Here is a 15,038-nt window from a genome sequence, read left to right as displayed (position 1 = left end):
GCCCAATGTGGACCTCGATCTCAGGATGCTAGGAGCACGACCTAAGCTGAAGGCAGACAATCAACTGAGCCACCCAGACGCCCCTTGACAGATTCTATTTTAACCAAGGGTTCAAACTTAAAAACATCACCAATAATGAGATAAACTGACATCTGTTCCCACTGATATGATGCATTGAGAGGGACTCAATATTACTTCTGTGGCATTTCTGCCAAAATGCATAACCCGGATCTGATCATGAAGACATGCTTTACAAAATAACTAATACTCTTCAAAATGTCAGTATCATAAGAGATTCTTTTTTGAGGTTAAGAAACTATTATGGGTTAAATCAGAGTACAGGGACATAACAACTAAATCAAAGTGTGATCCTGTATTGGATCAGTTGAAATGGAATGGATAATCTGTTTAACTACCTAAAAATACTACTGAGGGGCGCCTGGGTGGCTCAGTGGGTTAAAGCCTCTGCTTTCGGCTCAGGTCATGATCACAGGGTCCTGAGATCGAGCCCCACATCAGGCTCTCTGCACAGCAGGGAGCCTGCTTCCCCTCCTATCTCACTGCCTGCCTCTCTGCCTACTTGTGATCTCTGTCTGTCAAATAAATAAATAAAATCTTTAAAAATACTACTGATAGTGTTCTGACATCTGCGAGAACCAAAAAAAATTAAAGTAAATTTAAAATACTGCAAGTAAAAAAGCAAGGCAATAGTTAACTCTAAGAAAAACAAAAAAAAATGGTACTATAAAGGAAAAATACTTGACTGAACAGTAAGCAATATTCACATACTTAACAATGCAAACACTATTAATTACTGAAAATAAGATAAAATTTTATTTAAATATTAGGATACAGGAAATGGTCAGGAAAGTGGTATAAATAAACTAATAGGAAACTCAACAGGATTTTTCTTAATGGGAAATCAATTGAGAATGTCTAAACTTAATAAATCAAGAAATAACAGTATATTACTTAGAAATACAGAGGTTGATACCAGAAGAAATAGCTCAAAGTTGAAAGCATTTACCTCTGAGGAGCAGCAATGAAGGGTGGGGAACTGCTGTTTTTTATTTTTAAGCTTTTGAGTATTAATGGAACATTTAACTATGTGTGTGTATATTATTTTCATTTACAAAATTAAAAATCATTTATTTTTAAACAAGGAAGAAACATCATCAAAAGTAGCCGGCAAACAGAGAGAAGAAAGCAAAATGAAATATTTATTAAAAGTACCAGAGTATAAAAAAAAAGTACCATAGTACAAATAAGGATAGGAAGCCCATATATTTCTCAATATAGTCCTCAAGCAATAGTGTATCATAGCCCAGAACTATTCATTTACATAAAGAAATAATACCAAAACAAGTTGAATTATTTTCGGTTTACTTTGTTTAACAGGCAAAGAAGAATGATGTATTTTGGAAATATTCTCATCAAAAAATTCTTAAAATAGTAAAAATTGCTCAAGGAATAAGCTTTGGATATCTGGACTATAAACATGTTAGTTCCTAATAAGGATTACTGAGACACTAATTACCAATTTCGGACTTTCTTCTTCTTCATTTCGAGAGCAATCAACCAGTTTTCTTTAGACAGCCTGGGCTGGTTTGGGCCAAGATCTAGTCAGTATATAGTCTGACAGTGATGTAGGTAAATAGGAGAGAGGAATGAAAAAAAACTGAGAATCCCAACCAGCTGAGTATCGAGTGCGGGGATACACAGACGTCAAAGCATGTTCCATGCAGTCAGTGACCAGGTTCAGGTTTGTGCTACATTTCAACAGCTCTTGTTTGACGCCATTGTAATCTGTATACAAACAGAGAAATGGTGGTCAGCCATCTTATTCCTTGCGTTTTTTTTTTTTTTTTTAAAGATCTTATTTATTTATTTGAGAGAGAGAGAGAGAGCATGAGCAGGGAAGAGGGGCAGAGAGAGATGGAGAATCAAGCTCCCCACTGAGCAGGGAGCCTGACACAAGGGCTCCATCCCAAGGCCCTGAGATCATGCCCTGAGCCAAAGGCAGACACTTCACCAACTGAGCCAACCAGGTGCCCCAATCTTATTCCTTGTGTTTTAGGGGTGCCTACGTGGCTCAGTGGGTTAAAGCCTCTGCCTTCGGCTCAGGTCATGATCCCAGCAGGGTCCTGGGATGGAGCCCTGCATTGGGCTCTCTGCTCAGCAGGGAGCCTGCTTCCTCCTCTCTCTCTGCCTGCTTCTCTGCCTACTTGTGATCTCTGTCTGTCAAATAAATAAATAAAATCTTTATTCCTTATATTTTAATGTTAAGACCCTGCTATACAGCCATAGAAATCTAATAACATTTGATTTCTACAAGGATTAGGCTGTAGATCTATGCTTCCCAGTGACAGCCATTAGCCAAATGTAGCTATTGAACACCTAAAATATAGCTAGTATGACTAAAAACTGAATTTTTAAATTTTAATTAATTTTCATTTTAAAATTCAAATCTATTTCTGGAAAACATTTTAGTATTTTTGGAGTTGTCCATGGATCAGAATAATTTACAGTGTTATCCAATAGAAATAATAATGAGACCCACATATGTAATCTTAAATTTTCTAGTTGCCACTTAAAAAAGAAAACAGGGGGCACCTGGGTGGCTCAGATGGTTGGGCAGCTGCCTTCAGCTTGGGTCATAATCCCAGGGTCCTGGGATCGAGACCCAAATCAGGCTTCCTGCTAAGCAAGAAGCTTGCTTCTCCCTCTCCCACTCCCCGGCTTGTATTCCTCTCTCGCTGTCTCTTTCTCTGTCCAATAAATTAATAAATAAAAATCTTTTCAAAAAATAAATTTAAAAAAATTAAAAAGTTAAAAAAATTTTAAAAAGGAAACACATGAGGGGCGCCTGGGTGGCTCAGTGGGTTAAAGCCTCTGCCTTCGGCTCAGGTCATGATCCCAGGGTCCTGGGATCGAGCCCTGCATCGGGCTCTCTGCTCGGCGGCGAGCCTGCTCCCCTTCCTCTCTCTCTGCCTGCCTCTCTGCCTACTTGTGGACTCTATCTGTCAAATAAATAAATAAAATCTTTTAAAAAAAAAGGAAACACATGAAATTAATTAATTTTAATAATACAGTTATTTGGGGCGCCTGGGTGGCTCAGTGGGTTAAAGCCTCTGCCTTCAGCTCAGGTCATGGTCTCAGGATCCTGGGATGGAGCCCCGCATCGGGCTCTCTGCTCAGTGGGAAGCCTGCTTCCTCCTCTCTCTCTGCCTACTTGTAATCTCTGTCTGTCAAATAAATAAATAAAATCTTAAAAAAAATAGTTATTTAATCCTCCATATCCAAAATACTACCATTTCAGTATTTATTATCATTGTGAAATTGTTAATAAGGTAATTTATTTTCTTATAAATAATGCTCCAGCGACTCTAAATTTTCTTAATCTACAGATGAAGTATTTCCTAGGAAAATTTAGCATCCAAGTTGAGATATGCTATAAGTGTAAAATATACACCAATTTTAAAGGACCAATAAGAAAAAGAATAAAAAATACCTTATTAACAACTTTATATTGATAATAACTCTTTGAACAATTCCAACTCCTTTTATATTCTTTTTTTTAAAGATTTTATTTATTTGTCAGAGAGAGAGCATGACAGAGCGTGAGCACAAGCAGTAGGAGCAGCAGGCCAACTTGGGACTCAATCCCAGGACCCTGGGATCATGACCTGAGCTGAAGGCAGACACTTAACCGATGAGCCACCCAGGCATCCCTTAACTACTTTTAAATCATGACAGACATATATTTATGACATGATATATATCATGACAGATATATATATATATCCTTTTATATCTATATGTACTTTTATGTATAGTCACTACAATAAATTCTATTTTCCTCTTAAATTCTATTGTCAAACTCTATGTATCTAGATGGGAAAAAAAATTCCCTAATACAGTTTAAAACCTTAGACAGGGAAGAGTTTATAACTACAGCTGGTCCTCTGTCATGTTGGGAACAATATTTCCCTAGCTTGCTATGAGTTCTGAGAGGCTCAGGCACTGTTTTGTGCCAGCTTTTTTCTTGATTCAATTTTTCTCCCCTCTGCTAATCGTGACCCTCTTAGGCCTGATGCACCCAGAAGACAGTGCTGGAGGTCGGGAGTCTTCTGTCTGCACCTCTCTCTGCCTTCTTTTCTCTGGACTAGAGTATCATTCAAAGCCAGTGCCTGGGCTGCTGGGACCTGCCCATCACAGGGTCCCTTTATGAAAGGCGAGCTGCTCCCTTTGGCCTTGGCAAGCTGCTGACTCCTTTGTGTGAAGAAAAACCATCGCTTCCCCCAGAAAGATGGACCCCCACACCAAGGTGAATGACTTACTCCTATGAAGAAGGCTGCTTTACCTCTACCCCCAAACTGCCTCCTCTTCCAGGTCGTAAGAATGCCATTCTTACAGACATTGAACCATCTCACTCCCAGGAGGCTCCTGAAGGCTGCACATGGGTCCAGTCTCTGGGCTCGGCCAATAAAGCCTTGCAAAGCTGGCCTTCACCTAGTCCCCTCTACCCACACACACCCTCCCTCCCCCAACAATAAGGCATGGAGTTTGTGCCTGGGCCCTTTGTTACTAAAGGGGTAGACCATACTGAAGGCTGCACTTCAGTTGTGCAGGCCTCCCCACCAGTCCTGCCAGACTACAGAGGAGCACCCTCCTCTCAAGACCCAGAGGTTCTGGGCCTCTGGCCACGTAATGACTCCCTAGTACATAGATGTCCCAATCCATACGTAACAGGGAGGAACGAGCATTGGCCCTAGGCTGTCCATACAACCTCTTCCTCAGCCATGAAAGCCATCACCAAGCCAACCATGAAGACCATGGGACCTTACCCAACCCCTCCTATCCTGCGAAGGCTTTGTTTAAGGGGTTTTGTTCTCAGAGGACATGGCCATCTTCACCATTCTTCACCAACCCTCTTTTCCCCTTCTCAGGCAAGGTTAGCCATTATCTTAGACAAAGAAAAGCTCACGGGCATCAAAAAACTTTTGTCCATAGGCTTCTTTAACATGTTCAGGGACTTCTTCCCAGGCTTGCTTGAGTTTCTCCAGGCACCGCTGCAACTCTGTCATTCCGGTTCTGAAGTAGCCAGGCTCAACTATGCTGATTTTCACCCCAAAATGTTGAAGCTCACGCCTGAAAATACAAACCCTGGAGTTAACTCTTTTGATTAAAAGATACGATTTCAGTGCTCTCAGGGAGGAAAACAAAACAAAACAAGTTTTTAAAAACATCTCTACTGAATATTTTGAAGGATAACGAAATGGAGAGGAAAAGGGAAAAAAAATGTTTTTAATTTCCTAGGTCCAACAATGGGGACATGATTATACAAACTACCAGAACCATTCAATTCTACATCCACTCTTTTCACACAGTCATGAAGTCCCTACCACGTGTTAGACAGGGGACCCATGAAGGACACAAGAAGGAACAAAGAAAGCATTTTTATGGCAGCTACTGTGCTAAGCATCTTACATGCACAATCTCAGAAAATTAAGACTCGGTTGCTTGCCTCAAAATCTCACAATGAGTGAGCCTGACAAGTAAGAAAATCATTGTTAACACTACTCAAAAGAATCACGGGAGTGCCTGGGTGGTTCAGAGGGATAAGCATCTGCCTTCTGCTCGGGTCGTGATCCCAGCCGAGCAGGGAGCCCGCTTCTCCCTCTCCCTTTGCTGGTACCCCTGCTTTGCGCTCTCTTTCTCTCTCTCAAATCAATCAATAAATAATCTTTTTTTGTTTAAAAAAAAAATTATATTGGGGCGCCTGGGTGGCTCAGTGGGTTAAAGCCTCTGCCTTCAGCTCAAGTCATGATCCCAGGGTCCTGGGATAGAGCCCTGCATCAGGCTCTCTGCTCAGCGGGGAGCCTGCTTCCCTTCCTCTCTCTCTGCCTGCCTCTCTGCCTACGTGTGATCTCTGTCTGTCAAATAAATAAATAAAATCTTAAAAAAAAAAAGAATTATAAAGGAGAGATATTCAAGGGGTTGCATAAGTAGAGAGGAGGAGGCAGAGAGAGTTTCTGAGGGAGTCAAGGAAGGCTTCAATGAGGAGAGAATGTTTCACTTGAGCCTTGAAGGATAAAGAGGAAATTGCTGAGTGAAGAAAGGGGAAGAGCAGAATACCAGATAGTGGGAACTGGACCTGCAGAAGCATGGACCTGTTAAGAATTACCATGTATTCAGGGGCGCCTGGGTGGCTCAGTGGGTTAAACCTCTGTCTTCGGCTCGGGTCATGATCTCAGGGTTCTGGGATTGAGCCCCGCATCGGGCTCCCTGCTCAGTGGGGAGTCTGCTTCCCCCTCTCTCTCTGCCTGCCTCTCTGCCTGCTTGTGATCTCTCTCTCTGTGTCAAATAAATAAATAAATCTTAAAAAAAAAAAAAAAAAGAATTACCATGTATTCAAAGACTACAAAAACCATTAATGGAATCTGAGGTGGGCATGAAAATTACAAGTCATTGGTCGTTCCAGAATATTCAGGTTAGTTCAACAAAGAGTTCCAGAATCCTTACCGGGGGCTGGGTATGTACCAGGCACTGTGCTAAGTACTGCCTTCACTGCCTTCACTGCCTTCACTGTGAAATAAGATGGCGTTGCGTACCATGGGAGAGGTATAGTCTAGGTGTTTGGGGACAGTGATGAGGGGTGTTCCCTAATCTGGAGGTTGAAGTGGCCTTACTGAAGAAGGTGAAGCCCAAGCTGATTTCAAGGAGAAATGTTTGAAATAATTGGTCCATAAGAAGGTAAAACACATAGCATCATGACCCCCTAAAGCTCTGAGTGGTTCTCAAAGTGTGGTCCCTAGATAAATGGCAACATCAGCATCTGGGAGCCTGTTAGAAATACAAATTACTGGGCTCCAGTCCAGATTTATTAAGTCAGGAACTCTGGGGGTGAGACCTGACAATCTGTGTGAATAAGCCATCCAGGCTCTGAGGCAACCTAGAGGTTAAAAACTACTTTTCTAAAGGAAAAGCCTCCCTTATCAAAGCAAAATCAAAAACCTTCCATGGTAGAGCCTCAGAGAAAGACTGTCCTGGTGGCTGTGTGTGCTGGAGAAGAGAGAGGGCTGTGTAAGCCCATGGTGCCTCTGCCCTAGAATTTCACTTCCCCTTGCGGTTTCCTCACTGTGATTCCCATCACACCGTGAGATCTGCCTTCCCTCTTAAAGTCCAGCTCATGTGTGGGCCATAACTTCCTTTCCTTGTTCAGCCTTAGCACAATTAAAGCACACTGGAATTTTCTAAAAGAATTCATGATTTGAACATTGGAAGGCCATTCTTTGCTCTTGGTCTGAGAATGAGTCAAGGGGTCTGAGACACCAGTGAAATACAGGCAGCAGCCCCGTGGAGCCAGACAGAAGGTCAATTAGGCTGGAAGCCAAGCAAGGTGCCTGTCCCATGGTGACAACTCACATGACTTCAATTATTTCCCTATTTCCTTCCTAGGCAGATAATACAATATGCATATTATAAGAGATATCTACCAGTCATGGCACGTGATAAGCTAAATAATGGCCCCCAAAGATACCGGGTCCTAATCCCTGGAACCTATAAATGTCTCCCTTTGTGGCACCTTGCAGTTGTGATTAAATTAAGGATCTTGAGACAGGGAGATTATGCTAGATAATCTGGGTGTGCAATCACAACTACCTTTTTAAAAAAGATTTTATTTATTTATTCGAGAGAGAGAGAGAGATAGCAAGAGAGAGCATAAGCAAGGAGGAAAGGGAGAAGCAGACTCCCTGCTGAGCAGGGAGACCAATGTGGATTCTGATCCCAGGACCCTGCAATCATGACCTGAGCCAAAGGCAGATGCTTAACCGACTGAGCCACCCAGGTGCCCGCAATCACAACTATCTTTATAAGAGAGACAGAGGCAGATTTGAAGGCCCACAGAGGAAGAGAAGGCAATGTGACCTCGGAGGCAGAGATTGGAGTGATGTAGCAACAAGCCAAGGAATACTGACAGCCCACAGAAGCTGGAAGAGGCATGGAACAGATTCTCTCCTAGAGCCTTCAGAAGGAACTTGGCCCTGTCAACAACTTGATTTGGGCCCAGTAACACTGATTTCAGACTTCGGCCTCCAGAACTGTGAGGGAATAAATATGTGTTGTTTTCAGACACTCCAAATTATAGCAGCCACAGGACACCTGGCTGGCTCAGTCGGCAGAGCATGTGACTCTTGATCTTGGGGCTGTGAGTTCAAGACCCATGCTGGGTGTGGAAATTACTTAAAAAAAAAAAAAAAAGAGGGGCACCTGGATAGCTCAGTGGGTTAAAGCCTCTGCCTTCAGCTCAGGTCATGATCCCAGGGTCATGGGATTGAGCCCCGAGTCAGGCTCTCTGCTCAGTGGGGAGCCTGCTTCCCTTCCTCTCTCTCTGCCTGCCTCTCTGCCTACTTGTGATCTCTCTGTGTCAAATAAATAAATAAAATCTTTTTAAAAAATTAAAATTTTTTTAAATTAAAAAAAAAAGAATTACAGCAGCTATAGGAAGCTAATACATGGTGCCTAAAATATTCACAGCTCATTTCCAAGAATGAAACTGCCCTAAAGTCAGTTTCTGCTTAACGGGGAGTCTGTGTGGCAATATTTTGTGCCATGTGACTACCCCATCGTGTCCCCAGCTAACTGGACCAGGGAGGGTACCTGCTGGGAGGAGAGAGCCCTGCTTAGCCTTGGAGAGTGGCTCTATCTATTACTACCTGTGTTATGACCATAGCGACCTACTAATCTCTGCCCCTGTTTCCTCACACACACACTAAGTATAAAAATAAGACCTTCCTCATTGGGTTGCTATGAAAATTAAATGACTTGTTAGATGTGAAGTACTCACAACAGTGCCCGGCACGTAATAATGCACACGAAAACGTCACAGAATAGGTCACCTGGCACACACAGAAAATAAACAAAGCTAACAGAGTCCTCCCTCTTAGGAATGAAAAGGCAAAGGGAAATATAAAAAGGAAGCAGCTGACAGAGCGACACAAGGCTGAAACAGTGCCTGAAAAAAAGCCAGGAGGTAGGCCCAGGGCCATGGCGGGCGAACGGAAGGTCTAAGAAAAGAAGTGCTTAGATAAAGAAAAGAGATACAGAGTAAAGCAGATGCGTGCCCAGAGACAAAGAGAGTCACCGTGGAGAGACAAGGACAGGCTCACTGTAAGGAGGAAAGAAGACAGTCATCTTCTCTTCAGAAATGAAATTTTTTAAAAGATTCTGTGTATTTACTTGACACAGAGAGTACAAGCAGGGGGAGCAGCAGGCAGAGAGAGAAGCAGACTCCCCACTGAGCAGGGAGGCTGATGTGGGGCATGATCCCAGGACCCTGGGATAAGAGGCTTAACTGTGTGAGTTACCCAGGTGCCCTGAGAAATGAAATTTTATCAAGGCTAAATCTTGAGAATTAAAGTGTGATGTGGTGGAAGGAAACAAAGACCTACAGTCAAAACACAGTTCTGCCAAATCCGGGTTGCAGCAGGTGAACTTTGGGAAAGAGACTTAAATCGGAGCCTCAGTTTCCTATATAAAACAAACTAGTAATAATATCTATAAATCAAGATTTTTGGAGTAATGAAATAAGATAATGTAGGCAAAAGCAATTAGCACAGTGTCTATGACATATTTGTTGCCTTTGTTTTAACTTAAGAGTGTTACCTCAGAATATCTGAAAAGGCTTCTACTCCATATTTGGAGCTACAGTAGATTCCTCCAAAGGAAGCAATTCTTCCCAGAATGCTGGAGACATTAACAATCCTCCCATGTGCTCTCCTCACCAAGGGAAGCATGCTCAAGGTCAACTCAATCAAACCAATGAGGTTCACTTTGAAGACATCCATATAGGTTTCCATCTTCAGCCACTCGATGTAGCAGTGTGGGTGGAAGATGCCTGCATTGTTGACCAGGCCCCAGAGTCCTAAAACAAAGGCAAAGTGGAAGTTCAGTTTCAGACAAAACCGACAGACTATTTACCTTAATTCGTCTTCCGGCTGACAGCAACTAAAAATGTTAGACAAAATAAATTTTTTTAATGTTCTTTTTCTTTTTTTTAAGATTACTTATTTATTTATTTATTTGACAGAGAGTGGGAACACAAGCAGGGGAGCAGCAGAGGGAGAAGCAGGCTTCCTGCCGAGCAGGGAACCCGATGCGCGGCTCAATCCCAGGACCCTGGGATGGTGACCTGAGCTGAAGGCGACGCTTAATGAATGAGCCACCCAGGCAGCCCTGTTTTTTTAATGTTCTTAAATCCATCAGTTAACAAGAAAGTAGAGGAAGGTCAGGGCAAAAACTAAGAAAAGGCAGGAATCCAGAGACAATAAAGAGAACACTGGTGCCAGCTTTTGATTTGAGGGAATTTGCCAACCAGTGTGAACTTGAATTTCAATATTTATAGCCTCAAAAAAATACACAATAAGATATGAAGTCCAGGACCCACCTAAGGTAGGGATTCTAATAAAAAATACTTTCTTCATTAAACTGGGATCTTTAATGGCTATGCTATCCATATAAGGGTGAGATAGAAAGTCCTTCCAAAGGACTGAGAGTAACACTGTCCACCTTGAACTTTGCTGTTGTGGGGAGGGAGCAAGAATCATCCCTACCAACCCTGAGGAATCATTACTACAAGCCATCTCTCATCAGAGTTTGCAGCCCAATTCCCACTATCTGGATGGTCCAAAAATGTCAAGCCAAGAATTAAGTTCAAGGTGGTCAAGGCTTCTGAGCACCCCTGGCACATGATAGAAGCAAACATGGATCCTCTCCAGAAAAATCTTTATGTCAGGCGTCAGGGAATCAACTCACAAAGACATTAGATACCAGAATTATAAGATATATCATATAAAATATGTATGCTAAATATAACAATTTTTTTTTAGATTTCATTTATTTATTTATTTGTCAGAGAGAGAGAGCACAAAAGCAGGGAGAGTGGCAGGAGGAGAGGGGGAAGCAGACTCCCCGCTGAGCAGAGACCCTTCTTCTGCCCCAACCCCCCACCCCGCCCCATGTAGGACTCAATTCCAGGACCCTGGGATCATGACCTGAGCCAAAGACAAACGCTTAACCAATTAAGCCACCCAGGTGCCCAGGAATGACTCTATTTTAAACGGTAGCCAAGGGGAGAAGATCAGTTTCTTAAGAATACCTTGAAAATTTTTTCAGCATAAACATAAAGAACTATGGTTATAAATACTCCACTGGCAAGGTGAGATAATAGCTTCAAATCTATTTGGCTCATTTTTCAAGGTAAACATTGTTAAGGAAATGAAACACCACCAAAGATCACGACTATCCTTCAAATGAGAAAGACAGCCTTTTAGGCCCTACTTTGGGATATTACATGTAGAGAGAAAACTTTAACAACTTCATGCCCAAGTAAATGAAAGGAGAAACTACTTCTCCTTACCTCTGTCCCTGACACGCTCCCTCACCCACTGGGTGGCTGCCGATATGTTCTCTGTCTTGGTGACGTCCAGGATCACCGTCTCCAGCCTGTCTGATGTCTGGCCTCTCAGCTGCTGGGCCCCCTCCTCCGTCAGACACGCGGCCAGCACCCTCAAGCCTCGCAGGTCCAGCTGCCGGGCCAGCAGGTTCCCGAAGCCCGAGTCACAGCCCGTGATGAAGACGTACTTGTCTCGGAGGTGGCTCACCACCTGCCTCTCCCGGTACCAGCGCAGGAGGAAGTAAAGGCCCACGAGGGCCGCCAGGCACAGCCACATGGTGAGGGGACTCCCTTCTGCTTCAAAAGAAAGAGACCAGCTTTCATTCCCTTCTGTCCTTTTCTCTTTAACCAATTATCTGCTGAGGATATGCTATGTGCCAGACACTGCTCCTGAGGCTGGGGACTCCACAGTCACCAATACTCCAGGAGCCACAGTCCAGAGAGGGCATCAGAGGTAACAGGACGAGTGCCATGCATGTGGCCGGTTTCATAACAAACACACAGTCTGACGAGGCTGCAAACAAGAGGGACTTGAGGCCTAACAAGTTAGAAATGGCTTCACAGGGGGCAGTGTTTTGGCAACTACTTCCTGTAAGATAGCTAAGAGTTAAGAGAAGTAGACCCGGATGAAGAACATTCCAGGCAGCCACAGCGTGTATTTGAAGGAAGTGGTGGGCAGCATGACTTCCCGATGCCTACAAGCACTTCAGCGTGGTGTGCCACAGAGCATACAGAGGACACAGATGCCCAGACCAGGGCGTTCCTTCTGGGCCACACTAAGGAATCTGGATGTTATCTTACAGGCAACCAGAGCGTGCTGTTATCGGGAGGTATTACATTGAGGAGTAGGATGAGTAGATTTAGCTTGAGAGAGATCTGCCCCACAGCATGAGTGGAAGGTATATTTAACAGGGCTGTGAGGAAGGCAAAGACATGGGTTAAGAGACCCAACTGTTTGGGGGAGATACTGCAGCCAAGGCAGTTTGTAAATAAAGACCAATCAGATGCGTTATTGAAATGAATGTTCAGAGAGGCCTACATTTCTTCATGAAGTCTAAAGAAACAGCCACCATTTGGGGGCAACCTATAGTGTTGGGTGCAGTAACATATGATTCATAAGGACGTAAGACACCATCACAGATGGGCGTGAGCCCACCAGTACATCATAAGGCCTGCACATGACACCTGCTTGAGGTGAATCTATGCCATTCACACTCTTTGGCTTGGCATTCAGGCCATCGAGGTGCTCTGGCCCTTGACTTTGTCCTTAGGCTTCTTTTTTTGCCACATCCCTCTTGCACGCACTCTTCAGTCATAGCAGCTTCTAGTACCCCACATGATACAGGCCTTTCATGGCCCAGTACACAATTCTCTCAACAATCCCTTCTCTCCCAGTCCTCAACCATTTGGCCAATAACACTCATCCATTAATACTCAGCTGAACGATCATTTTGATTTTTCAAACACCAATTCAATACCTACTATGAGTCAGACACAATGTTAGGCACAGATAAACAACAGTAAACCCAACAAGGTTCCATTATTCATTGAATTTACCATCTAAGGGTGAAGGCCAACAAGAAAACAAAGCAATGGAACAGAATTAAGGACAAGATGCTGCTGGAGCACTCTAGGAGATCTGAGGTTCCTGGAGAGAGAGTAAATAGAAGTTGAGATCTAAAGGATAATAAAATAATCGTAACAATAGCTAACAACAACAATAGCCTAACACTTGCTATGTACCAGGCTCTTTTCTAAGCAGTTCCCATATACAAACTCACTGAATTCTCACAACAGCACTCTAAGGCAGGTCCTGTCATATCCCTGTGTCAGGTTCAAATGCCAAAACATTCAGGCATGCGAGTGATTTGGTGGGGAAAATACCACGAGAGGATAAAGGGGAGAGTGCAGGAGTAGGTGGTGATGCAGGTCTGATAGCCTCTGAAAGGAGAAAGAGGAGGGAGGATTTGAGAGGAGGCTCCTTCACGTATAGGACCCTCAGAAAGTCTCAGTCAGGCAAATGGGGGGCCTTTGAGCTGAGACTGTCCAGTAGAACCCTGCACTGGGCAGAACTGGCCTGGGCTCCATTGCTGCCACCACGCTCCGTCACTAGCTGGGGGTGCCCAGGAGAAGCGTGCCTCAGTATACAGGCCATCGCAGATCCAAAGACAACAGCTGGGGGCTGTGAGTCAACTTCACTCCTCAAAGCAGATTCTCTTGAAAAGACATCTGAGCAACACACCTCCACAATCGCCGCATTATTTTATAGATGAGCACTGAGAGATGAAGTATAGCTCAGAGCAAAGCAGGGGGAGAGGGGTCCAGGCAGAAGACTTTTGGACCCCTCTTAACCAGACCCCTGGTCTAACAAAAGTGACCACTCCCCACCCCCACCCCCTGCTCCCTCCCCACATCCCAGCTGCAGCCTGCACTTGAGCTATCATGTCCATGAAGTATCATGAAGTTCCAATGATCTTGGAACTTCCAATGTGTAGCCTGTCAGTCAGAAGTACGGGTGATGAGTTGGGCTGGTGGCTGGCATCTGTAGTAGGGGCTGGGGATAGGGTGGGGGGTGGGGGAGGGGGGCAGTCTTGCAGGATTGAACCTTTCACCTGTGGGATCTGATGCTATCTCTGGTAGATAGTGTTGACGTGGAAAATAAAGGCAGAAGAAAAATTATTAAATTTCCTTACTACTTACAGCCCATTGATAGGCAGAGTGACATTCCTCTAGGAACTCAGCTCCCTGGATGTTGACAGTTCATTAAGGCCAAAAGGCAATTTCAGCCCGACCCCCAGGACCCTGTAAGTCTACTTAAACATATAAAAATTCTGGGGCGTCTGGGTGGCTCAGTTGGTTGGGCAACTGCCTTCGGCTCGGGTCATGGTCCCGGAGTCCCGGAGTCACAGGATCAAGTTCCACATTGGGCTCCCAGCGCCACAGAGAGTCTGCTTCTCTCTCTGACCTTCTCCCCTCTCATGCTCTCTCTCCCTCTCTCTCAAATAAATAAATAAAATCTTTTAAAAAAATTCTTTCAGAAACTTCCCTTATCTCTGCTCCCCAAGATCCATGTTGCCAATCATCCCCCAAGCCTGTGACCCACTGACAAACATCTAAAGGGTCTCATAACTAAGGTTTTACTAGACAGTAATAAATGACCTTTTCCCAACAATAGCTGTCGCCCCTCAAGGTCCTGGAAACCCTATTTCCAAAATTCCTTAGAGATTTACGCTATCCCTAGCCCCCTCCCAACTTTAGTATTCCCTTCCTCTCCCCACTTTCTTTTTACCCCTCTCCCTCCACCTCCCCATGATCTCTCTCCCATTCCCAACTTTCTTTCTCCAACCTGAGAGCTTTCCATTCTCTAGCCAGATGCTTCTGTTCCTCCCCACCGGCATTCTGCATTCTCCAGTGTGCTATAGTAACAGGGCTTCCTTCTGCCTGTTTATTGACTAAGAGTCACTTCCCGATGCTAATCAAAGATGAAAATCCATTTCCCCCCTCAGAGAGCAGCTCAGGCCGCACAGCCTTCCAGGGTCTTACTCTTCAACTGCATACCCAGCAGCGAAAGGACTGCACT

At 44.1% G+C, this 15,038-nt stretch overlaps 1 protein-coding gene across 2 annotated transcripts in view; it reads right to left on the bottom strand.

The window, feature by feature from the left end:
• Positions 1 to 811: 811 nt before the first annotated feature.
• Positions 812 to 15,038, bottom strand: part of HSD17B6 (hydroxysteroid 17-beta dehydrogenase 6) — a 37,922-nt gene continuing 23,695 nt past the window's right edge. The window contains exons 2-5 of one of the 2 annotated variants that reach the window (XM_080811520.1): positions 11,423 to 11,752; positions 9,670 to 9,928; positions 4,988 to 5,151; positions 812 to 1,806 (exon numbers count right to left, since the gene is read on the bottom strand). In XM_080811520.1, the coding sequence (XP_080667646.1) occupies positions 1,589 to 1,806; positions 4,988 to 5,151; positions 9,670 to 9,928; positions 11,423 to 11,735 (954 nt within the window). In that variant the 5' untranslated portion in view covers positions 11,736 to 11,752 and the 3' untranslated portion in view covers positions 812 to 1,588. Of the gene's footprint in view, positions 1,807 to 4,987; positions 5,152 to 9,669; positions 9,929 to 11,422; positions 11,756 to 15,038 lie in introns of both variants that reach the window. The other variant, XM_080811519.1, reaches the window with a different exon arrangement.

Source organism: Martes martes, assembly GCF_963455335.1.
Source record: "Martes martes genome assembly, chromosome: 8".
Lineage (NCBI taxonomy): Eukaryota > Metazoa > Chordata > Mammalia > Carnivora > Mustelidae > Martes > Martes martes.
The sequence above is the reverse complement of the archived record's forward strand: the minus strand, read 5'-3'. Positions and strand labels throughout refer to the sequence as shown.